At 43.6% G+C, this 27,080-nt stretch overlaps 1 protein-coding gene across 8 annotated transcripts in view; it reads right to left on the reverse strand.

The window, feature by feature from the left end:
* Window positions 1-22,429: 22,429 nt before the first annotated feature.
* Window positions 22,430-27,080, reverse strand: part of KCNS3 (potassium voltage-gated channel modifier subfamily S member 3) — a 37,648-nt gene continuing 32,997 nt past the window's right edge. For all 8 annotated transcript variants that reach the window (XM_014731296.3, XM_070236622.1, XM_070236623.1 and 5 more), the window contains one exon: window positions 22,430-24,437. In XM_014731296.3, the coding sequence (XP_014586782.2) occupies window positions 22,903-24,378 (1,476 nt within the window). In that variant the 5' untranslated portion in view covers window positions 24,379-24,437 and the 3' untranslated portion in view covers window positions 22,430-22,902. The remainder of the gene's footprint in view (window positions 24,438-27,080) is intronic.

Below are 27,080 nucleotides of genomic sequence, written 5' to 3' on the forward strand. Positions count from 1 at the left end.
AAATAAAGCAGTTAGTACTAGTACAAGCCTGGGGAGAATAATGAAATAATGAGAGTAAAGTTCACCATCCTTTATCAGTCTACCTGATATGAGGATGAAACCCACATGGGAAAAATCCCCATGAATTATTAGGCACTAATAGAAAACACAGTGATCTCAGGGTTCCACCAAGGCCACTAAATGAAACATTATCACTGTCACACAGAAGGAGGGGACTGAAGTCAGACTTAAAACGCCAAGTGAGAAAGCTTTCCCATCCCTGTCTAAAGTCCTCCATAAGATGGCATCTCTCCCACAAACACATAGCTTGATAAACGTCAGCTTTGCTAAAGCTGCCTTCTCCCAATATAATAGTTGTGTCCTAGGGAGATTTTTCTGAATGGAAGAATTCGATAATTATTAAATGTTGCAAGCTTGAAATTACTTGCTTTAGTGGAAACATCATTTCCGGTGACCAGCCAGCCCTGAAATTAAACAAATAGCTTAAAATAATGGCTAAAAATGAGGGCCAGGAAGCTACTGAAGGGAGCATCTTAGATCTCGAAGGAAATGTTACTTGGAATTCACAGCAGAATCCAGCGAAGTGAACACTAACGTCTGATCCACAGACACCTCCTCTCCTGTGACTAGAGCATTGCACACAGAGAGAAAGTGTGGTGCGGAGGGCCGCAGGCAGGTGCACAGCGAAATTCAGGAACTCTCTGGTTCATCCCTGGTCTGCCTCCTAAATCCTTCTAAGTCTTCTGCGGCATCTCTGCCAATGAGGACTCAAATACCAGACCAAAAATAAGGAAATCTTCCTCCAGCTAACTGCTTATAAAAATGTAATATGGGAAATATTATATTTTATAATTAGAAGAATTATTAATGTGCCAATGAAGTGTAATATAGGAAAAAATGGGTGAAATCACATTTCAAGTTATCTCAGGAAAGCATTGCTCAAGGAATAATGCTTTTTCCCTTTGAAGGCTTGGATTTCTATATAAAGAACAGAATTGCCTTCCTCTTAGTTGAGTTTTTCTAAAGATCCTTTTTCACTTTTCTTAGGTCCTAGAGAAAGATGATAGATTAGATATAAAATCACAAACTACCTTCACTCTAAATCTAAGAGTAAAAACAGGGGGAAAAAACAGGAAAACTCAGACTAAGGAAGTGCTGAACAAAGACCAAAGGCAGGAGCCATAGAATCAACATTCGACTTTAATAAATCCTAGGGAGGCCCACACGGCCCAGCCTCTGCACAGAGTCACATTCAGAGGAAACGTAAATCAGATCTTAGATGCATTAAAGAAAAATGCAGGTCTTTAAAAGCGAGCATGTTATTGCTCTTTAAATGGGAGAAAGGCAGGGACAGCCTCAGGAGAAGAGACTATTCAGAAAAGGACATGGTTGGTTTGTACACCCATGTTCATAGCAGCATTATTCACATAAGTGGGAGCAACCCAAGTGTCCATCACTGGGTGAATGGATAAACAAAATGTGGTATATCCATACTATGGAATGTTATTCAGCTTTATAAAGGAAGGAAATCCTGTTACATGCTGCAACACACACGAACCTTGAAGATGTTATGCCAAGTGAAATTAACCAGTCAGGACAGGAAAAATACCGTATGATTCCATTGATAGAGATGCCTGGCGTAGCCAAATTCATAGAAACAGGAAGCAAAATGGTGGTTGCCAGGGGATGGAGAGAGGGGGAAATTGGGCGTTGTTGTTTAATGGGTGCAGAATTTCAGTTTCGCAAGATGAAAAGAGTTCTGGAGATCGGTTGCACTGCAATGTGAAAATATTTAACACTACCGAACTGTACACTTAGCAATGGTTAAGATAGTAAACTTTTGTTATGTGTATTTTACCACAATTTTTAAAAATCTTTAATTAAAAACAAAAAGTCACGGTGGGGAGGATCGAAAGAACATGACAGTACAAGCAATATGCATTCGAGGAGGAGAAGGTTGAGGTGGCCAAAGCATGAAACTGATGTGAAAGAGCAGAGGAGGAGAAGCAGGGGTGCAGTCCCCAGGATGGCAGAGGGATCAGCACCACACTGCTTCCTCCCCCACCCCCGCTCTTCCCAAGTGGGGATATGGCAGGCTTGGACACACCACACTCTGGGTCACACACGCTGGCCCTGCTGATCAGAGCCAAAGCAGAAAATCAATGCAGTCCCTCCCTAACTGTCGCCCTGCTGAGAGAGCAAGGCAGCACGTGACTGTAACACACGTCTCAGAAGCTGCAAGTCCCTCAGCCATGCGGACAAGGGCCCAAGTGTTGCAGCTCCTCAATTCTTTTGACATCACTGGAGTTGAGATCTATCCAGCCATGTGACCAGAGACCCAGCATATTCTGTTTGTCCCTAAATTTTACTATTGCACAGCTGTTGAAAAAGATTGTTGATATGTCCTCACTTCCTTCTTCCCTCTATTCTTACCGCCCTCACTATGTTGCTCCACTCATTCTTTACACGGTTTCCATAGACAGCTTTCTAGAACACAAACCACAGAAGGTTATTCCCTGCTTAATGCTCCCTCAAACACTCCCCCTTGGATACAGGATAAAACCCAAACTCTTCAGTCCAGGTCACAAAACTCTTGGTGGCCCAGCCCTGCTTCCTTCTTCCCTCAATTCTCATCTCAACCCAACATACTCCCTTTACTCCACAGTTGCCTTTGACCAAAGTTTTCTGAGCCTGGAACACTCTCCCATCCTCCCCGATACCCATCCTCACCCAATGATCTATTAGACATCTGTCCTTTTAGCATAAGTGCAGCCCCCACTGGGAAGCTGCCCCTGGCCCCCTCCCACCCAAGCTGGGTTGAGCTCCTCCAATTGCTCCCATAGTTCCTGGTACCTATCCTGGCCAGAGCACTCACCAAAGAATTGGACTGACACACAGGAGTGCTCAGTATGTTTTTTGAATGAATGAACGAGTTAATGAAATAAATATAAGGAGAGGATATGACAGGGAACAGTAGGACTGAATATTTTTGCCTTGCTCAGTCCTCTCCTTTACACGATTCTGACTAAAACAGCCCACTCTGCCTGCATGTCAGAATTTCCCACTGGTGATTTAGGAAAACTTGGCTTTGGTGGTTGGATTCTTTGTGCCTAAGGGCATTTGATCAGGTCACAAAAGTGCATCTGCTTTCCAAAGTGATCCATCTAACACACAAAGCATACCAGCTCTGCTCTGAGAGAGCTTGAGGTGGCAAGGCTGAGAACTGGGGGGCTCCTACATGCACCCCTTTCTCACCCTCATCCAGACTTGCACATGCCGTCCATAGAAAATGAGCAAAAGTTTAGCAAAAGCAATTGACATACGCCGTATCTCAAATACTTTGTGGAGTGATCTGGGATATAAGGAGATAGACATCCAGACTAAAAACAGCAAAACAGCATGTTTCCCAATCATGCCTATTGCCTTCCAGCAATGAGCTGAAGAGCCCACCTCCACTGAGGGAGCCCGGCCCATCCTCCCTGAACGTATTAATTTGTTCTCTTCTCACCTAAGAGCCTGGGTAGCAATTGAAGGTTGGCTAATGATGCTCGCAGGGTAATTTCCTCAAGAAGCTTAAAATTTAGTAAGGGAAGCTATAACTAAATAGTTGGCAAAATATAGTAAGTATACCAGAAGTCTTCATCATGTTCATACCCTCATTTGGTCTCCATACTCTCATTTAGATGAAACTAAGGATTTAAAATGTAAAGTAACTTGCCCCAAGGTCACACAATTATTTGCAGTTCCGTTGCTGGAATATAATTTGTTAGCATGGGAAATTTGTGTGCCCCATAAAGTTAAAAAATTATATTAAAAGTTGATATAAAAAAATTAAAAATATGAAAAATTAAGGTATGTGCAATTTATAGACAACTTTGAGTTTTAGAAGCAAAATCCTAGTTTTATCTACATTTTCTTGAAATTCTCTATTTACAAGAATTCCCCTAAAATGTTTTCTGCTGGTGGAGCCTTGAGCAAGCTAGCACCTTCATATTAGCCATGACTAGGTGTGCTGTCATTTGTACACAGACGGTCCTTGTTTCAGTCAGCTTGAGCTGCTGTAACAAATACCATAGACTAGGTAGTGTAAATAACATACATTTTTTTCTCACGGTTCTGGAGGCTAGAAGTCCAAGATCAAAATACCAACAGATTTGGTTCCTAGTGAGAGCTCTCTTCCCACCCTGCAGATAGCCATCTTCTTGCTGTGTCCTCACATGACAGAAAGAGTGAGAGCAAACTGTCTGGTCTCTTCTTATGAGGGCACTAATCCTATCGTGGGGGCCCCACCCTCATGACCTCATGTAAACCTAACTACCTCCCAAAGGCCCCACCTCCAAATACCATCCCCTTATTGGGGGTTAGGGTTTCAAAATATGAATTTGGGGGGAACACAAACCTTCAGGCCATAACAGTATTCAGCAAAATTAGTCTACAAACTGGCAAGAATTATCTTTGTCATGAAAAAAAGTTCTGATCATTTCAAACAGACAAGAATCATTGTAACAAGCTTGATTCTTTAAAATACTTCCAGTTGAGATTGTAAAAGAAGAGGAAAAAAACATTTTGAAAAAAGCATGTAATTAATCTGAGTCCTAAAACCCAGCATCTGGGCTCAGTCAGCGAGTCCTTAGCCAGGTGCCCTGTCCCTCCAAGGCGTGGTGTTCTGATCTGCATTCAGATCTGTGAGTTGCTCTAGTGTTTTCTAAGGAACCCGCCCTTTTGCTTAAGTTAGTTAGAAACGGTTTCAGTTGTTTGCAACCAAAAGAGTCTTAGTAGACACAGGGAATTTCTAATTCAAGTCGACCAGGGCTGCTGAACCTAAGGAAGTCGGAAGAACTGGGGAAAAGGAGCGAGACACAAACAAGCTCTTGTGCCAAGAATGCCAAGTTCAAGTTCTTGCTTTTCCGTAAGAAGTTATGTGATTTTTTGTGATATCCCTCCATGAGCCTCAATTTCCCTGTCTGTAAAATGGTAAATGGTCTGTAAAATGCCTTTCAATTCTGACAGCCTGTGAATTTTTTGAGAGCCCAGAACGAGCCAATGGACATATCTGTTTAAACTCCCCGTACTGATTGTTCCACCAACAGCCTGCGATGCTGGCAAAGCTTAGTACCAACCCCAGGATCCTGCCAGAAACACGGCGCAGTGAAGCAGTCCAGACATATCCATTTGTTTATCTGTGAACCAGAATGTCTGGATTTCCTTGAGGCACGCCTCTGCCTCTTGACCCATGTAATAAGACATTCTAACTACAAAGACCTTCAAGAATAACACTGAACTCTAGTGAAGGTTTTTGAAGGAACTTAGAGGAGTTACTCCAGTAAAACACACAGCAGCATTTCTTTAAAATCTTTTGCAGCACCCTCACTACCAAATGCTCCTCAGTCTCTTCCCTTCCGTGTGACACCCCCTCGCCCATGCACCCCAGTGGTCCCTCCGATGCCTCACATATGATTAGGATTTTCCTCGACATGCCCTACATCCTTTTGTCATCTATTTGCTGTTCTGAGGTTCTTGCAAGATGAGGCTTCCTAGAATTTGTGCAAATCGATTGCACCTCCATTCGACAAATATTTACTGAGTTCCTCCCACGTCCATTTAACTGGGAAGAAGGGGTGCCATGGGGAAAGCGCGAGATGCATTTCACACTCAGATTCCAGTTCCATTCCACATTTCATGTCTAAAGTTTAATGATTAAAAATTAAAGACCCTAGTCCCGTTAGCAGTTAAAAGTGGCCTCATGTAACCCAGGGAGCACATGACCCCCAGCTGGGCACCTGGCGTCACAGCCTCAGTGCAAACAGGACAGCTGCCTCAAGCAGAGTTCCGCCAAGGCCAAAGAGGGAGGAGATGGCCACTACTCCCCCTGGTGCTGGCACTATTTGGCCGTCCTTGGCCTCAACAGGCAGGCACAGCTGATCTCCTCTGGACAGGGATCTGAGGGGGCCGCTGATGAGTGACTTCAGCCTCCTGGCTCATGCAGTCTGACAGATAGGGTTCAGCACCCAGGGAAGAATCGCTGGGAAACAGCCTTACCTGGCAGCAAAGCAGCTTCCTGGGGAGGATTCAAGTTAAATCATTTCATAAAGTCCCTTGATCTGAGGGAGAAATGGGGCTCACATAATTGAACAGTCAGGTTACTACCCACAGAGAGGTGAGCCAAGTTATTTCAAGCCAAATTGATAGACTTTTTGTAAAATCGACCTATAGCTCTCTGTTCTTAGCAGTTATCGGTTATACTAACAAGCCACTATCATCTTGCGTCTCTTAACCAGCATCTCCACATCCACACTTTCTCTTCTCGTCTCCATTCTCCACACTTTAAGATAAAATTTTTGAATGATCATCTCATTCTTATGCTTGAAATCCTTAAACAACTTCCCATGTACTTGTAGAAGACCAGAACACCTGGCTGACCCACCAGGCCCTGTGTGCTCAATTCTGCCACCTCCCAGCCTCACTCATGTCCTGCTGTCTCTTGTGGCAGCCACTCCAGACTGTCTCAGTTCCTTCAGTGCACCAGCTTCCTCTCACCAGGGCCTTTTCATATGCTGTTCCCTCTGCTAAGAACACTCCTGTCCTCTACCCTTTAACTAGCTAGTACATATTCTTCCTTCAATATCAATTTAAATCTCATTTCCTATGGGAAAGATTCTTATTTTATGTTCTCACACCAACATTTATCCCAAATTCAACCTTCCATTTATTTTTACAGTTCTTTGATGAAAGTCAATCTTTCCCACTAGGGTAGAAGTTTCTGAAAGCAGAGGCTGGGACTTTGGTTTTTTTGTTTACTTTTGTTTTCGCACTAGCACAGGACATGGGGAATGTGGAAATTAGGAAGAAAGGGAGGGAGGAAGGAAAGAAAGAAGGAAGAAAGGAAAAGAGGGAAAGAAGGGAGGAAGGAAGGGAGGGAGAAAGGAAAGGAGGAAGGAAGTGAGGAAGGACCTGACTTGGGTAGCTCTGGGAGGTGACTTCCAGGCCTCTGGATGGGTTGACTGGGTGGATGTTGCTACCATTTCCTGAAACAGACAGGACAGAAAGATCATCATCTTGGGAAGATGCTGAGTTCAGTTTGGGACTTGCCATGGGATATCCCAATGGTGGTACTCCACAAGAGGCTTCTTTGTCTATCAAAAGCTGAGGGGAATGAGCAAGTACTGAAATGTAAATGTCTGCCTTAGCCTCCTGAGTGGATGGGATCATACAGAACATGCAGGGGAAGGAGAGCAGTGGGCGAAAGGGAAGCTCACACAGAACCCACCTTTAAGTACTAGGCAGAGAGTGAACAATCTCTAAAGAAGACAGAGAAAGAACATTCAGAATATTACCCAAATCCAGAGAGTAGGGTCCAAGACACCAAGGGTAGTTTCCAGAATGAGGAAGGGACCAAAGCTGTCCAGTGTGGCTGAGAAGCCCAGTAAGGTGTGAGCTCAGAGGTGTGCAGTGGACAGACTTTGGTAAGGACAGTTCCAGGAGAGTGATGGGGGTGGGAGACAGGGGTAGCTAGACCACAAGGGTTGGAAGTAAATGTGCAGAAAGGAAGAGAAGGCTGGAATCGAAGCAATTCTTTAGAATCTAGGCTCAGAAAGGAGAACTAAGGTGAAAAAAGGTGTTGGAAGAGGTTGGAGAAGATTTAGGCATTTTTATAGGTTGAGTTGGAACGAATCAGCAGGATAAAGAGGGGGCACTAAGAACAGAAAGGGGACGACAGTTGGATGGAAATCCTGAATGAAGGTAGAAGGACTACCATCAAAGGACAAACAACTGCTATTCCCAATGCCTGGTACCCTGTCTGGCACCCAGTGGATGATCAATTAATATTAAGTGAATGAAGGAATGATGAACAAATATACAAATGAATATACAAACATACAAATGCCAGAGGTGGAGAGGTTGGTTTTGAGACAGACTGACTTCCGTAGAGTGGAAAGAAGGCAGAATGCGTGCAGATATAAATAAATTACCATGGATTATAACTAGCATTGCAGCAAACGCTTTCATTTTGAATAAACACCTACCTCAGTAACTATTGCTGCACCTCAACTGGTGCCGCAGAAGAGTGTCGAGAGGTTGAGGCACTTGTCACCCAGGGACCTCAAGTGAGACCCCCAGCCCCAGTTTTTCCAGGCAGCTGTCCCTTGGCTGCAATAGATGCTACTGAGTGAACCAGAAGGTGCGGTGGCATGAGAAAAGCTGGCCTTTGGAGTCAGGAAGACACAGTTTTTGATCCTGTTTAAAACTTAGTACTTGTTTGACCTTAGGAAAATCCTCTAACCTCTCTGTACCTGAGTTTGCTCTCTGTAGAATGGTGCTAAAAATTATTCTTTACTCATGGGGTTTTTTGTAAATGAGTGTAAAGAGTCTAAAGTGCCTAGCAAAGAAGTGCTCAGAAATTGAAGATGATATTCTTGTCATTGTTGCTTGTGTTGTTGACGTTGCTGTTGTCTTGCAGTTGAGAAGCAAGCCTTCCTGCATCTAAATATTTTATTCAGCAGAAACCTGAGAATCCTTTTATAAATGATTGCTCTGAGTATGCTTGCCAAGTGTCCCATCAGCAAAGTGACAAGCAAGTCAGCGACTTATGGAAACCACCAACTGTGCCCAAAGTAGACCAAGGCCTGATACACAGTCAGGAGAGGTGAAAGGCCCTATGTCCAGGCTCCACACGAAAGGCAGCTGAGCAGGTGAAACAGACACTTATGCAAATGAAACAACCAGACAGGCTAGTCAATCAGCATGGATGTGGGGCAGACAGCTGGTGCAGCGTGTCCCATTCTCCCAGACAGCATTCGTCCCTATATGGGGATCTGGATTCCACAAATCCCAGATGGGGCAGCTAGGAACAGAGTGCCGGAGGCATCCTGAGCCAAAGTCATGAGAAACATTTTGCTGAGGTCTAGAGGGGAGGAGAGGGTTTGGTGCATAAGCCAGAAGGCAGGAGCAGAACTATAAAGAAGAGTCAACTCAAGAGTCAGTAAAGAGGCAGAAGAGAAGCTGATTGGAAGCAAATCAGGGGAAGCTGGATGATTGCAGAAAGCCATGCTCAAGGTCTCAAGTTTGCCCTCGTTAGTGTTCATGTGTGTGAGATAAAGGGTCAGGATGGATACCGGGGCCCATTCACCGTGCACAGAAACCACATGCTTAGCATCGCAACTCTATTCAATTTTTCTTCGGCTAACTCATTTTTGTTCTTTTTTATTATTAGTAATTTCCTGGCATTTGTTTGTTTTAAATTTATAAGTTAAAGTCCTTTGGGAAAACCATCACTGCAGGAAGGCATATATTGTAGTTATTTTCATTCTATCATGTTGGAGGGGCATATATTTGTAAACTAGTTTAAAACCCCCTCCAACAAGTCAGATTACAGATAATTAAATAATACATATTTTTTAAGTGTATTGTATGCATACTTTCCAATTTATTTTATGTTGGCAACCTTTTTCTCATCTAATTCATTCTTCTTGTTTCTCTTCTCTCCATTCCACAGAGTCCTGATCAGAGTTGGTAGCTGGGCTTGGAGTATGTTTAGAGAACTAATTCCTTTTAACTGTCTATAAGCTACTCCCTTTTTTTTTTTTATAATGAGGTGGAGTGTTAGTGAGTAAGTAAACAAATAAATACAGCCTGTTTCTATCATAACAATTGATAACAATTACTGAGTACTTGCAATTTTCTAAGTACTATAACAAGTGCTTTCCATATGTTATTTCACATAACCCTCATGATAACTAAATTATGTAGATTTACCCACTTTACCGATAGGGAAACTGAAGATGGAAGTAGCTGCATGGGTCACTCAGCTACTAAGAGACCTGAATCCAAGATTACCAGACCCCTGAGTTCTGGCTCTTTCCCCTAACATGCACACACATATGAAAATGTGCACATGGGCACACAAAGACACCCCACAGAACACCAAATAGTGGAAAGGGCTGGAATGTGCTACTGAAGGCAACCAATCACCCTTACTTCTCCAGGGACATTCCCAAGGTCAAACTCTCCCTCCTGGAACTCAGACATGGAGAAATGGCTTTCTGCTCCTCTGTGGTCCATCTCAAGGCCATTCCCCAACTCAGACCCACCAATGCACTGAATTGTTTGTCTCTTGAGAATTCACAGACACCAGCGATAAATTACGCCCTCATGCACACTTCATGCCTCAGAAAGGAGTGGTGGTCACATCTCAAGTTCTCTCTGTCTTCAGATCTGTGGAAGCTGGACCCCAGACTGCCACTGAGAAGCCAAAGGAAAATGAACTTGTCTGTAGCCTTCTCTGGGGATGCTTGTTTTCTCAAAATTGGCTCAAGGCTTGCACATATGGATATTTCCTTCACTGGGGCCCTGAAAGCTGGGTGGGAGTAATAGAGAGCAGAGCCCAACTTTCACTCCTGTGGACAGACTAAAGGGGGATGGAGCTGAAATTTGAGGGGACTATGTTCTTTTCTGGCCCACTGCCTGGAATTCCACCATTCAGGATTCTTTTTTGTTTTAAAGATTAGCACCTGAGCTAACATCTGTTGCCAATCTTTTTTTTTCTTCGTCTTCTTCTTCTCTGCAAAGCCCCCCATTATTTAGTTGTATATTCCAGTGCCAGGTTCTTCTAGGTCTACTATGTGGGACGCCACCTCAGCATGGCTTGATGAGTGGTACTAGGTTCACACCCAGGATCCGAACTGGTGATACTCTGGGCTACCGAAGCAGAGCACATGAGCTTAACCACTCAACCACAAGGCCAGTTCCTCCAGGCTTCTTTCAGGGGAGGAAGTCTAAAGACTCTTGGATCTTTATGAGGCTTTTCTGTAAACCAAAATGCCCTTGGAAGGAGGGAAGGTTGGACTAAATGGGGATTAGTTCCCCCAAATTTCTTCTAACCCTCATTTTTAGCTTTGAATAATCTCCTATGAGAGAGGGATAAGAAGTAAGAATGGAAATATAAGGGGTAAGAAAGTGAGAAAGAGCTGGAGAGGAAGACAGGCTATGCCCAGAGCCAGCCCTGCCCTCTGCCTTCCTATTCAAGCCCACTTGCAGTGAAGGCTACAAGGCCAAGATTTATTGTGCTCTCACCAGGAGAGTCTTGACTTAGAGATCCAAAGCATTCATGTTTATTCACAAAATCATTCCATTGTTTTTACTCACTCATTGGACAAATATCCACTGAGGACCTAATATCCACTATTTAAAAACCCACAGTCCAATGAAGAAAGAGACACTCGTATACAAATTTTATAGTACAATGGAAGTAAATTCAGCAAGATATAGATAGATGATGGATGGATGCATGGATGAATGGATGGGAGGAAGGGCGCGAGGCAAGGAGAGAGGGGGAAAATTAATTTAGGAGCATTAAGTTAGCTGTTTTATATATAAGGGAGGAGGAGGTAATTCTTGAGCTGCTCTATAAAGGATGAATAGGAGTGAGCTCGTGAGAGGATAGGAGAGAAAGTTTTCCAGAGAGAGGGAGCAGTATCAGCAAGGCATGAAACATCAGTAGTGTATGTATGTATATGTGTGTGTGTGTATGTGTGTGTGTGTGTGTGTGTGTGTGTGCGTGCCAACACCACCACTTTCAGTTTGGCTGGTTAGTAGAGCATAACGGGCAGGGAGGGGAGGTGAAACAGAAGCGGCAGTTCTGAGCTCGTTCAGAGAGGCCATGTGAACAGAGAAATGGAGTCAGAACTTCACCCTTGGACAAGGGGTACAATTGGTGGATTGAGAGCAATAATGACATGATCAGACAGACAAAAGCCAGAGCAGGCTAGGGAGAGTAAAGAAAACTTCCTGGAGAAGGGAGGTCATGTGCCTGGGTCTTGGTGGTAAAGATAGCAGAATCAACAATTATTCAAAGAATCTGGGTAAGCTGTGGTCATATCAACAATTTCCCTCAATAAAAGGAAAATCCAACTCATTTTCTCAACTCTCTGTTAAGGGTGTAGATAAGCGAAGCTCTTGCCATTTTTCAGTATGATATTGACCAAAATTCTGATCTCTACATCTGCAGGTAATAAATATTCATATACTGCAGAAAAAGAAAGAAAGATTCAATAAACAACAACCAGAAGGTTCAGAGAGGTTGCCTAAGGCACATAACTAATAAACAACTGAGCCATGATTGGAACACAAGTCTGATCCCGACTCAAATTGAGCACCTAGCCTCAGCTATGACGCAACATAAAATATTCACCTTCTTTCCACTCTTCAGTTTCTTCTGACTTAGTGGAATCTCTCCTCATCCAAGAAGACTTCTACACCTACCCTAGTTCACACCGACTTTTCCCTCCAAGAAGCCCTTTATATTTGTAGTACAAGTGATGCAATCCCCGTGGATTAGTCTTATAGTGTTTTGTGTCTGTTATTCCTAGCCACACATTGACATTCTAGATTCTTGGGAGTAGAAGGACCTATTGAGAGATAATTCCTGCTCACAAGATGGGAAGAAACACAAGAGACCCATGAACTGCCTATGCTCTGATCTACTTTTTCAAGAATATTTGTAGAACAAACAGCCTTGGAAGATAGACAGAGAGTCTCCAGATAGTACCCTCCAGAACAAAGGGCAAGTTTGCTTCCTGTCCAGTACAATGAAGGTAATGTTACCTCTAGGGCAAAGGACAGACATGCTTACTTCCCATTATAAAAGATTTGAGTTCCCTCAGCTCAAGTGACCTCTTCTGACCCACTTTGCATCGCTCTATGGAAACAGTCTCAGGGAACAGACATAGACGCTGATACCCTGGTTAGTGCCATTGCTGTGACTAACGAACTGCCCTTTGTCTCTGAACCAGGAACTGTGTGTCCACTGCCAGCATCCATCAATCTGTGGCAGACTAACTTGTTACCATATAAGCAGGGTAAAATTCCAGACTCTTCACACTTCTCGACAGGATCATGTCTAACAATCCTCCAGTCTTCTCCCCGATAACCAAGAAAGTCTTTGTTACATTGTAGGACCTCAACAATAACAGAAATGACAAGAATAATGAGCAATCAATGCTCAGCATTCACATTTGGAAGTCAGACTATCAGTAAATGTTCAAAACTCAGCCTCTTGAGATAGCAAAAATCTTTTCAACTCAGATTCTAAATACCATTAGTCATATGACTTAAATTAGTATTGGCAGAGTATATTGTAGCGGTTGAGAGTATGAATTCTGAGGTCAAACCAGGTGCCTGGGTTCAAATCCCAGCTCCCTAATTATTAGCTGCATGACTTTCAGCAAATGTTATGACCCATCTGTTCTTCCATTTTCTTAATGGTAAAATGAGGATAATAGCAGTACCTTACTTCATGGAGTTATTGCAAAGATTAAATAAGTTAATTTATATAAAATATTTAAATGATGCCAAGCACACATGTAATATTATTATTGTATGGCTGGCATTCCAAATGCAGCAGCACATTTCAGTGGCACCAAAACTACTTTAACAACTCCAGCTTTATTAGATCTGCTGATTGCAGACGATTTCCTGAGATGGATTGAAACATTTAACCATCAGAAATGAAGGATGCTTGTCCTAGGACAAACCCGTGCAGCAATGTTGTAGAAGTCTAGTGCTCAGGGAGAGATGGAAACACTTGCCAAAACGTTTATGAACCACAGTGATGATTGTCAGCACTCAAATACCGTGTTCACAAGGCAGTTATTTTGGGCCCACATTGTTTTCAGAATCCCTCATTGTTTGACAAGGCAATATTGGATTCACAAATGTCGGCAAGGCTGTAGCTGCTCAAGGAAGCTGCCTGGGCTCGGGGTCTCCTGCCTTATGATGCATATGCTCATCAGGGACGAGAGAAAGGTCTGTACAGCAATCAGTCAGAGCAGAGGAGCCTGCTCTCGACCTCAGAGCAGCACCAGCATTTAATATCACACTGATGAATCAACACGAGTTTATCAGGCAAAGGATGAGGTGGAGAGCAAAGAGATTGTAAGTCTGAATCACCTGGTTTACTGGCCACACACTTCAGATTCACTAAATACATGTCAAGTCTACAGTTCACCTTACAAATGCTTAGCCAAGAGTGTGATATTAGTTAACAAAAGGAGGAGGAAAGTAATGTTTATTGAGGACCTACTATGTGTCCTTAATGTGCATTATCTCAACCTTGTGAGATGGGCTATATTAGCCCCTGTCGAACAGTTGAATAAGCTTCAGAGAGGTTAAGTAACCTGACCATGATCACAAAGAAATAAGTGGTGAAGCCAGACCCTGAACCAAAGTCTGCACTCTAAGGTCTGTGCTCTTTTCCTGCTCTGCCTCAGGCAACACAGCCGTAGATGCCCATTCTATCACACCGTGAGCTTCTTATAAGCAGGAACTGTGTCCTTTTCACCAGTATATCAATGTCAGAACATATATATATTTATAAAATGGAACATAACATAGAGTAGCCTTTAATAAGTGTTTATTAAACAAATGAAATTGGATATCAGGAAAAATCATAATAAATAATCTGGGTCCTTGAAGGCAATCACCCAGAATAAGAGTTCTTAGGTCCTTTCCTCTCACCCTGGAAATCTGCCACAAAGTCCCGTATAGACAACCATCGAGAGCCACTGGGGCTGGTTAGTTAGAAGGGACAATTCTATTGGAGGTCCTGGGAATACGCAAGGGAAGAGTGGTCCATTTACAATCCTATTAGACATCACACAATATCTTAGCTTTGACCCTAGTCTCCCAGTGTTAGTTGATAACTCTTACCATGAAATCTAGAGTGGAGTCTGACCAGGCCTATATCAGTCAGCTGAGCTCATGGATACCAACAGGCTGAAATGTCCCGGTCTCTCCCTGCAGGGCTTTCAGCAGATTGGGCTGAACCCTGGCTGGTTGGGGCTTGGGGTTTTCCTGAGAGGCTGGCTGGGGTAAGCTCACATTGAAAATGGTCTGAAATGAGGAGAGAAATAGACTGAGGGTATGTGGCAAACTGAAGTGAGGAACAGAGAAATCATTTGCCAAGATACAAGGGCAGATGGTAAACAAAAGTCAAAGCTGAGAGTCAGGAGCCACATCACACCCTGACCCATCAGAAGCTGGAAAGGACCAGTGAAGAGAGCCTGGATCTATTGCTGCAGCTTGCAGCTCACTTCCACGGGCTAGACAGTCAGGTTGGCCCAGACGCAAAGGGTGTAACAAACATGAACCAATCTTGCCCCCAACCCTAACAAAGCCAATCCCTTTGAGAGCTTGGAAAGGATTCAAAAGTCCTGGCCTATACAGAAGCCCCAGTAGTAGGGGTGAGATGTGTCTGAGATGGCTCTGAAAGCTTTCTCCTGCCAGGTAGTGGGAGAGATGAAGATGAGGACTATGTGCTGACCTCCAACGATTCATCTTCTCTATAACACCAGGGACTGTACCCCATGACTCTTCCCTTGCTTCTGGAACCTTTGAGGGTTCAGCCCAGGGAAGGATGGGCCATGTGTCCGATCTTGGGCCTTACACTTTATTCAGTCCACAGCTAGAACCGCACATGCTGGAGTCATCATCATCTAGGGAGAGAAACCCTTGCAGCAATAGATTTGCTGACAGAATTTATGAATCCATCATTAGCTCTTCAGAAACAATGAGGCTATTTCTCGCCAGTGCTCAGGGATGAAAGCATGTGCTGTGCCTGCTGACAAACATCTTTTAGAGTTTATAAATACCATGGCACGTGCTCCCTACTCCAATGGGAATATATCCGGTTTGCCTGCTGCAGACAAGGCACAATTTCATCAGATAATTGCTCCTAGAAAAGAGCTCTGTGCGTGCTTCATACATCTGGCCTTACAGCACCATGGAACTTTCCCACAAAATGTATACTCACTTTGGTAGCTGGCAGGACTCATTTGGAAAGAAAACTCTGTTCAAATAAAGCTACAATGCTTCAGGAATCAAATGTTCTGTTCATTGATTTTTTTTTTTAATGATGCAACAAAGCCCATCATAGACACACATGCAGTTGCTTCTTCTCTGTCTTTCTTATCAGGGAAAGAGGCCTCCTGATAGCTTCTTACTATGAAATGTTTGTAGAACATACGTGAAGCATTTTTACATCCTCACAGCCAGGATCTTGTTGTTCCCTTTTCATACATTAAGACACTGAGAAGTGAAGTGGCTTCCCCAAGCCCATTCAGAGAGAAACAAACAGACCAGGAGGCAAACAAAAGATATTCTGACTCCGTCCAGTTCTCTTTTCCATCTTCAAATCCATTGCATCTCAGTGACTTTTCCTGTCTTCCAAAAAGCCTTACAATCCACTTAAAAGTTGTTCAACATTAAATGTGATTCTTCTACTTTAGATTTATATTTCTTAACTTTAAATTAGCTTGTGTCTTTTCACACAATAATACTTCAAAAATAACCTTTCTACTGATACCTGTAAATGTTTTACAGTCAAACTGTGTTTGGGTTCATCAATGTACTACAGTCAGACAGAAAGTACCCTGTCCTACGCAGGTATCACTTGGGATGAGCCAAAAGAAGTCTTGCATTAAAATAATATGGAGGGCTATTTATGGAGTGCATACTATACACCAAGCCCTGCACCCAGTACTTTATATTGACTAGCCAATTTAATCCCTACACTGTCCCTCTAAGAAGGTTGGTGTCAACCCCATCTACGGATGAGAAGACTGAGACTCAGAGAGGTTAAAGACCTTGTCTATGATCACACACAAAGCTAGTAATAGGACTTAAGTCTGTCTGACACCAAAAACCATGCTCTGATCCACTGTTCCTTTTTCCCAATCAATAAGATGCATTCTATTAGTACACCAGTAAAATTAAGGCTCTTAGTCGCTGTGTAACTTTGGCGTAGTAGGCTGAATATCAGCCCTCAGACACCCAGGTCCTAATCCCGGAACCTGTGAATGTTGCCTTATATGGTGAAGGGACTTTGAAGATATGATTAAACTGAGGATCTTGACATCGAGAGATTACCCTGGATTAACCAAGTGGACCCTAAATGTAATCATAAAGTGTGACACAGAAGAGGAGAAGGCAATGCAACCACGGAAGCAGAGATTGGAACAATGTGTCCACAAGCTAAGGAATGCCAGCAGCCATCAGAAACTGGAAGAGGCATGGAACTGATTCTCCTCCTGGAGCCTCCAGAAGGAACCAGCCCTGCTGACACCTTAATTTAGCCCCTAGGACTCAGCTTGAACTTGTGGCCTCCAGTCCTGTGAGAGAACCAATTTCTGTTGTTTGAAGCCACCAAGTTTGTGATAACTTGTCATAGCAGCCATAGGAAACTAACAGTCTTGGAAAAGTTGTTTAAGCTCTCTACTAAAACACATACCTCATTTGGATGTTGGTCAAATTGGGTCACACCCAATAAATATTGGCTCTTCTTCTCTTACCTTCCAGAAAAGAAAGATTGGGTAAAGGTTTCAAAACTGAGATTCTTTGTAGCAGGAGAAGAGAGCTCAGAATGGAAACCGAATGGCTTGGAGACACAGGGGCGGTTGTAGTGGTTTCACTTCAGTGAGTGGGAAACAAAGACAAATGAACTTTCAACTGCTGTTGGCAGCGTTGAGGTTAAATGTAAGCTGTGAGGTGTGTTCTCTCAGCCTCTGGAGAGCTTTAAAAACTGAGAAAACAGTTATCTGTCTCAGATAATTTGAGGGTCTATGCAGAAATCATTTCAATTATCTTTTGAGGCTCCCTGTTTTCCCGTGACTCTTTAACACATGATTTATAGAAATTCTTACCTGACCGGGTGTTCCGAAATGCCAAGTAACTGGAAATTGATGGCTATGCAACACCTTCTAAGACTGGATATGTGATAGTATCAAGAAATTATTGTTTATTTTTAGTTCTATCAATGGCATTGCAATTATGTTTATAAAAAGATTACACTTTGAAAGATACTTACTGAAATACTTATGGATTAAATGATATGACTCAGACTTGCTTCAAAATAAACTGGGGAGGAGAGGAAGTGAGCCAGGGAAGAGATGAAATAAGTTTCTTATGAGTTAATAATTACTGAAGCCGGGTGATAGACCCATGGAGGTACCTCATAGTATTCTCGCAACTTTTGTATATGTTTGAAACTTCTCATAATAAAAAGCAGGAAGGAAAGAAGTGAGGGCCAGAGGGAGGGAGGAATGAAGGCACTGTGGTTGTGGTGCTGCCAAGATTTGGTCTCTACGGAGCTGCGCGGCCTTGCCTGAGTGGCTCCTTTTCCTCATCTGCAAACTGAGGAGGTGGGCCGGATAACCTCTCAGGCCCTCTGAGCTGTCCTATCTCATGGCTTTAGGTAGCGCCCTAGCCATCCTGCATGCCCTCTTTCTCATCTCACCCCTCCTCTCTCCAGTGTTCCTAAAGGCTTTGGCATTCTTCCTGGGAAGGACAAAGTAGCAGATGCTGAAAATGAGCAAAGGGAAGCCACTGAGTGATTTTCAAGCCAATCACAATCATGCATCTATTGATGTTCAAGAGCCCTTGCCCCCACATCACCCTCCCGCATTTGAGGGCCTTCATGCCTCACCGCCAGACAAAGGGACATAAAGAAGTCCTTGCAAATGTTTTTAATAGCCTAAGTTTTAAGGTAAACCAATTCCCCGTGTCCCCAACAACAAGAAATAAAACTTCATTGGTTAGGACTCTACTAATAGAGAATATAAGAAAAATTAGTTGGCAGGTTAAAATCGGTTTTTGGTATCCAAATTTATAACGTGAACAAAGTTAGAGGGGAACTCGCCAATTTGCAGAAAGGAAGTAGATTACGTAAGTGTCGGAGATAGAAAGGATTCTGGAGGTTATTACACTCACCTCCAATCTGAGAAAATCAGAGAGGGGCTGCCTGGCCTCCTGACCACACAGCTAGTGAGCCTTGGTGCTCAGACCAAGTCCCCAGGCTTCCCAAGGCCCAGCTCTTCCTTAAACTAGACGTATAGACAGGATCAGTCCCGAGTTTGTCTAAGACATGAGAAATGCCTTTCTGCTAACACAGGCAAAACCTTAACACTAAACGAAACCACACTGAGACTGCTGTTACTCTAGGTCAAAAATGATAGAATAATGACAATTTCATATGATGCAAATCATCCTCTTCTGAATGTTAGAAAAAGCTTCCCCAATAATGTTAATCAACCTCTACAAAATAGAACAGGGGTCTCAGCCAGAAGTCCCAAAGCAACAGCCCTCCCATAACCCTCTAGATGGGTACAAGATCAAGTGCCCCCAAAACTCTAAGTTATATTTAATTCTGAGTTAAATATAAAGTCAACACATGGGGTTGAGCTCAGGCATGTACAAAAGCAACTGCAACAAAATATTTCCAGCAAAAAAAAAAACCAAAAAAACAGGAAGAACAAGCAAAGTCACAAAGTCTAGCTCTATGGGCATAGTTAAACCTCCACAAGAATCAGCACATCTAAAGGTGGAAGATCCTTTAGTAAAAAAGAGTGGGAGAAAAGAGAAGCCCAAAAGGCAGAGATTAGCAGTGCCTGTGGCTGGGACCTGTCCAGTGTCAATGAAGGTTTTATCCTGAAAACTGAATTGAACTCACCAAGATCTCAAAAACTAATGTCCCAGGGACACAGCTCAGGTGTCACCTCCTCCAGGAAGCCTTCCCACACTCACACTCATACACACACACTCAGGTAAGTCAGTTGACTTATCTATCTCCCATTAGCCTAAAGGCTCCCTGAGGACAAGGACCGTGTCTTATTCTTTTATTCCCAGCGCCTGCACTGAGCACACACCGCATTAAGCCTTCGGGACATGCTGGGTGGAAACACCGGCAAGCTAAAGCAATCTCCGCAGAGAAGGACTGGGAAGGAGGAAATCAGGCCTGGTGGGACGGGTCCCTGGGTGATTTGATGGCCTTCCAAAACACCATAAAGAACTGCTGCTGGAGAGGAAATGGAAGAAGAGGTCACAGGGTAAGGACAAGGAATTTGAAAGAATTAAAAGACAACATCCCCCAAAGTGGCCTGGTCCCACTTGAATGAACCCCAATGCCCAGGACTGATCAACAAAGAAACAAGCAGTGCCATGGTGATGTCGAGGTGCCCGCTGCCTACTCGGCCCCTCAGTGCCCCACTCCACCATGAGCGTCCCCTTGCAGGGGGCGTTAAGCCATGGACTCAACCCCTTCCGCAAGAAGAAACCCGCCATCTCCTCATGTGAGGATGAACAACAGCTGACGTGCATGGATAGCAGGAAAGCTGAGAGCGGCATAAACACCAGCAGGCACTGCAGCTTTGTGTCCCTAGAGGCCTAATGATGCAGCAGGGAATCTGACTGATGATCTCGGCAGGGACTGGTGAAGGTTAGGGAGAGAGATGTCCAGCCTGCCGAGCCCAGAGGGAGGCCGCCACTGCCACCCACTCCACCCACTGCTGAGCGCCCTGGCAAGCTGCCTCTGGGAATTAACACACAAAAGATGCAGACAGAAATACAACTCCCATATGCCTTGGATCATAAACGCTCACGGGAAAAGGATCTAGGTGTGGAAGCTCCCCTTCAGTACCCATATTCCTCAGCCGAATTCTTGTAGAGCCACAGCTTTCCCACTGCGTCTGTCACTCAGGGTCAAGGAAGGACCCTAGAGCCTGCTGTGGCTTCAAGGGCATTCTAGAAGACTCTGCTCTGTAAACAAATATGCCTGCTTTGTGGGTCAGAAGAGGAAAGGTACATAAACCAGCATTTTCCCCTTTCACCTCACGTACTGGAAAAATCAAAGTCTGACAGAGTGCGTTGTTCTTTGTCTCTTCAAATTAACTGTATCCTGATGTATCCTTAAGTTCACTCCTGAACACAGAGGAGCGGGAGGCAGTGGGATGCAGGGCTCAAAGCACAGGCTCTGGAATCCAGCTCCCAGGGTTCTAAGCCCAATTCCATTACTCGCTGTGTGAACCTAAGCAAGACACTTTTCCTGTGAGCTTCAGTTTCCTCATCTTAAAATGGAGACAGTAAAAAGCTCTTGCTGCTAGGCATGTTGTAAGGAATAAATGAGATTATATAGGTAAAGCACTTACATAGTAGCTTATTATTATTGTTGTTGTTGTTGCTATTACTACCACCCTTATCGTTACTCTCACTATTACCCATACCATTAGTGTTAGTACATAAGCAGTCTTCAGTTACTTCAATACTGATTGGGAAATCTTTAATAAAACCAGATCCCAAATTCTGTTGTTATGCCTCAAAGCTATATTTATGGCAACCTCAAAAGCACTTTGGGGAAAAGAAATTGTTTTAAATGGGCAGGTGATGACACACACATGTAATAAACCTCCAGATTTAAAAGCAACTATAAACCCTGTTTAGTTACAGGCATCTCAGAAGTCATGGAAATATAAAGAGGAGTGATGTCTTGAAGAGTTACCTTGATCAGATAACCTACAGACAATATCTTTCTTTCAAGGAAATGCACAATCTACAAACACAAAAAGTTGGATAATAAATCCATGTGGCTCTTCCATTCAAAAGATCTCAGGGAAAGAATGCAACCTGACAGCAAGAGTTAGAGTTGCTGAACTTCTCCAAAATTAAGATTTCAGCTATGGGGCCAGACTGGTTGCATAGTGGTTAAGTTCACACGCTCCACTTTGGTGGCCCAGGGTTCACCTGTTCAGATCCTGGGCGCAGACCTACACACCACCCATCAGGCCATGCTGTGGTGGCCTCCCACATAGAAGAACTAGAAGGACTTACAACTAGGATATACAACTATGTACTGGGGCTCTGGGGAGAAAAAAAAAGGGGGGGAAAGACTGGCAATGTTAGCTCAGGGCCAATCTTCTTCACCAAAAAAAAGGCATACCTAAAAAAAAAGACTTTAGCTAAATTCTCTCTGCATGGGATAGAATTGCTCTGTCACTGCTCTGGGAACGAATATGGATATTTTCTTTCATTGTGAGGGGTATCTACATAAGATGCAGACATTACTGTCTCTAAGGCAATTTTAAAATATTGGCTCATTTTATAGCTGCTGGCACAGCTTTTTTCAGTGATTTAAGTTTCACTCCTCTGGCTATAATGAATCACAGCTGTCTGTTTGTACATTTTTCCTTCCTCCATTCACTGAACATACCTGCGCCTATGAGTGTGTGGGTTTACTCTGCTCTGCATAATTTTCAGGTGATGAGGTTTCATCTTAGCAGAACAAATTGTAAAATACAAAACATACCCTGAAACATATCTGTAAGGGCACATGTTTCATTCATATATGTCAATTTGAGTACATCCTAAACACGTACATGTTTGATCAGTGTACAATGGAGAGTATGGTTTAATCATGGACATGATCCTTCCACCTGCCGACCACCACCACGTCCACTGCACAAAAGAACTAGCTCATTGTTGGTATATGTCCAAAATTCAAGAACACAAGGAAAGGACTCTCTGTTCTCCAAAAAGAACACTTCCCTACCAAGCCAACTTTGACTATACTGAAATGTACTTACATGACATAAAACATACAACTAAGACATTCTCCATACTGAAGTAGGCAGTTTATTAGGCTCCTAATTTGCATGTCTAGAACGTGAACATGGGTTTACATGCGTTGTCTCACTTTGTGGCTCTTACATGCATGCAGTCTTCGGTCAGCTGGGCCTTTGACTCTACTTGTCAGTAATTTACAGCTAGCTCAATGTGAGTAAATGACAAACACGGAATGATATATTAGCCATATCAACAAATCCCACCCAATACCATTTACCGTTTTTTCCAAAATCGTATACAACTCTCTCTTATAAAAAAATAAATTTCAGAACAAGGCATTTAATTCACTTCACACAAAAAATAAAGACGATTCTATCATTTCAGAGCAATGACTGTCCAACTATGGCTGAAAGATACACCCTGAGAATTAAATGATTTTAACGAATCCATTGAGGTTTATAAAGCTGTGTTAACCTAACATCGGGAAGGGACACAAGACACAGGCACAAACATCCCTGCTCATTTTGCTGTGCAATTCTCCAAGGATGCCATGTTATAAACATCCTCGTTGTCTTCAATGCTTGAAGCGTCTGTGGAATCGGGATCGCTCACCACAATTCCCACAGAAGATAGACTGGTAATGAAGGCGTGCATCCGCTGTGCATAAATGTCCCTAATGTTGAAGTAAGGTAGCTCATGACACTTCTCTGGTGGGTCCTCGCTGCACTGGTCCACATCAATGTCCTTTTGTTTCTGGTAGTACTTGGAAAACTTGTTGAAGATGATAGTGATAGGAAGGGCCACAACCAAGATGCCACAGATGATGCAGGTGCTGGCAATAAGCTTCCCAGCCAAGGTGACTGGGTGGGTGTCTCCATAGCCCACAGTCGTCATACTGATGGTGGCCCACCACCAGCAGATGGGGATGCTGGTGAGGCTGGATGTGTGCTCATCTTTCTCCACAGAGTAGATAAGCACAGAAAAGATGGAAATGCCCACAGATAGGAAGAGAAGCAGCAGCCCAACTTCATGATAGCTGTGTCTCAGTGTGGCACCTAGAGAGCGAAGTCCTACCGAGTGCCGGGCAAGCTTGAGAATTCGGAAAATCCTCATCAGCCTGAGGATCTGGACCACTTTGCCCATGTTCTCAATGTCCTCACTCTCTTCCTCCTTGGTGTCTACAGCCAACGTGGCATAGAAGGGAATAATGGAGACAAAGTCAATTATGTTCAGAGGGTTTTTCCAGAATTTCTTTTGACATGGAGCAGCAACCAGCCGGATGACAAGCTCTCCAGTGAACCAAGCAATGCACGCAATCTCCACACCTTCCAGCACACGGTCATCCACCTCTCCATCCTCATTCTGGAACTCTGACATGCTGTGAACACACATGGCCACAATGGAGGCCAGTACCACACTCAAGGAAGAAATGGCGATGAGCTTGGCAGACAGGCAGTAGGCTGGGTTTTCCATTCGAATCCAGATCTTCTTGCGGAGCTGACCAAATCGCAGCTTGTCAAACTTCTCCAGCTCCTTTTCAAACAGAGACGACTCTTCGAAAGAGGAGTCAGTACTCACATCATTGCTTTTCTGGTCCCAGTCCTTCTCGTGGTTTTCCTCCTTGCGTTCCTGGTAGCGATTACTGCAGCAGGAATCGATGAAGAGCTCATTGATGCCCCAGTACTCAATCTCCTGGCAGAACGAGAACACGCACAGCTCCTCCATGACATGCAGCTTCCCCGTGTAATAAAAATTCAAAACATATCTGAACAAGGAGGGGTTCCGATCAAAATAGTACTCCTTATCGGCCACACTGTAGTCATCGCACAGCTCCAGAATGGCCTCTTCTGAGTGGCAGGTGAGCAGCTTCCCAAGTCTGGTGTGAGGAAACCGCAGGAGGGTGCTTTGGTCAACAGACTGCTTAAAGCCCCCCACATTCAAGTTGACAAGTTCCTCGTCTTGTCCCGGGCGATGGAAAAACTCACCAAACACCATGGTGGATACAGAGGGCAGAGAGCTGGCTGGGGAGGGAGACGAGGAAATTCACGCTGCACCTGGAAGGAGCACAAGATGGCATTAGCACTGTCCCATCGTGCCTTGCCAAGCTTATTTTTATCTGCCCTTTCCAGGATGATAGACTATATTAAAAGCAAAGCAGAAAATACAATAAAAAGGAATACAGTATTGCACATTTTGACTAAAAGAAAATCAACACAAAACAGAGGGGTTTTTTTCAAAAACTAGGGTTGATAGGGCCATTTTTTAGGAAAAAGAAAAGACTGCCATATAACTTTTATGAACACTAATTTCTATTACTCTATTTATCAAGCATCCAAAATTCACCTCCCACCTCCCAAAAAAAGCAAGGGTCACTTACACAATACAAGCATCTCCAGTCTCACCCATAAGGCTCCGGCATTTGGGAATGCTCCACTCAGACATGATAGGTTAGTTGCTGGCTGGCTCACAGCTCATCTCTCCCTGTTCCCAGGGCTCGGTCATGCACCCTCAGAAAGAGCGCTCTCCTCTGCTTTGCACCTCACCCCCAACCCACACATCTCTGGGGTATCAGCTCAGCTCTTACAAAAGATGTGGGTTTCTCCTTATGCTCCAGTGTTCCACTCCTTCAAGAGAAAGTCCTATTCCCTATGTTTGTTGTGGACAATCAGAGAATATAATTATCTCCCTGTCGTTAAGTACCATATATCTTCAAGGTATAGTTACACTTTATGGGATGGGATTTCAGGTACATCCACAATGGAAGAAACTGACTTGGAGAAACCTTTTTAAGCTAATTGCACTATCAGTTTCCTGACACATACTCTCTCCTCCCCCATCTCCTCCCTCGCATCACAGATGGTCTCTCACACACTTCCAACCTATGACACCCAAGTCTATGCTTGCCGAGCACATATAGCTTGTTCTCAGTCCTGATACTAACTAGGATGTACCAGACCCACTTCTCAGAGAGAAAATAATAAATTTTGACCATTATCCAATAGAATGATGCTTCCTTAGAGCAGATAATGTAGATAAAAGAAGGGTAGGAGACTATCAAATACTGAGTTCCTACTGGGTAATATTAGATGCTTTGTACTTATTATTTCATTTAATCCTTCCAACGCTATGATCTAGGTGTATAGGAAAATGGATACTCAGAGAGGCTGAGTCTAAGATCACAGGATAGATAAATGGTAGAGCCAGGATTTAAACCCAGCTTGGATTAACTCCAAAGCCCATGCTATATACCCTCCATTTTCTTCCTTATTACAATCCAATAATCCAATATGGGAAGCACTATAATAGAAGTGACTCAAGCATCTTTGGGATTATTGAGAAAAGAACAATGACTTCTGTCTGGAGAAGCTTCATAGTAGAGGTTACCATCATCTCAAATGTTAAAGGTTCAAGCAGAGCTCAAAACAAGGGAAAAGGGCCTTCCCTACAGCAGGCACCAAAGGATGTGCAGAAGCCAGATTGTGAAGGATCTTGTATATTAGTCTAAAGGGTCTAGACTTTATCTTGTAAGCAAGATCTTAATCAGTGAGTGGACATGGTTGTAACTATGACTTAGAAAGACCACTGACAGCAGGGTCAAGACTGCTTGAGAGAAAGGCTGGGGCCAAGTAGATAGGGCTGCAATAGAGCAAGTGAGAGAAGGTGAGAGGACCTGACCTCATACAGCGGTGGTGTATAGAAGAGGAAGTGACAAATTCAAGGGCAGTTGATAAAGTGGAATTGACAGTACTTGGTGATTGATGGAAAGAAGGGACAAGGAAGCAGAAAGGCTGAAGGAGGATATGTTTCCTACTTTGCATAAGTGGGTGGATGGCGACACCATTAGAGGAGGCAGAAATGTCAGAAAGGAATTTCTTTCTCCTTATGCTTATGGAAAGCCAAGGCTGTCAGTGAGACAAGAGATTCCTCCTGTGAAAAGGACACACTAGAGGACACAGCCTTCAAGTACGGCCCTCTGCCATCCACCCCAGGAGGAACCCGATGGTCACAAAGAAGGCATGGGCATCTGCTCTCGAGACATCAACACTGAATATGCTCCCACGAAACTAGAGACCACATTATGGCTTGACACAGCATTTAATAGATTTGCTGATCTCTTCAAAAGACTTGATTTTTTTCCGCCTCTGCTTTCTATTTTTAGTTAGATATCTTCTTTGAAGGGCCTAAATCAGAGCTCATGGCTTGGTCCAAATAGTTATGGAACTTCAGAGCTCCAAAAGCAGGCTAATGCTCACGGCAAGGGTAGTAGTAAAATGTTCCAAGGAGCTACATTTAGCTAAGCTGGCATTAAGTTTTCATGGACGCTATCTTCTGGTGCCTTATTTTTAATCTCCTTGGCTAGCCTGGAAAGCCACATGATAGAAAGCCAGCATCAGTCTTCATGATACTATCTGCATAAATCAGTCTGGTAAGCAGAGGGGATGTATCTGTTTCCCAATCATTCTGCAGTCGCTTCTCTACAGAACACTGCTATCACCCATGATATCAGTCTTTTTGCTCTGTCCTCCTTGCTTTTTATTCATTCCATGCCAGTGAAAGAGCCCATTATGAGGTCCAGTCATTCCACAAAGTCTAATCACCAAGCAACACATGTCATAAAACCAGGAGTTTCTTGCTGTGGGGCTTTCAGAAGAGAGAAAAGGGAAAGCATCTCTGGATCAGATCACATCCTTCAGGCT

Source organism: Equus caballus, chromosome 15 (assembly GCF_041296265.1).
Source record: "Equus caballus isolate H_3958 breed thoroughbred chromosome 15, TB-T2T, whole genome shotgun sequence".
NCBI lineage: Eukaryota > Metazoa > Chordata > Mammalia > Perissodactyla > Equidae > Equus > Equus caballus.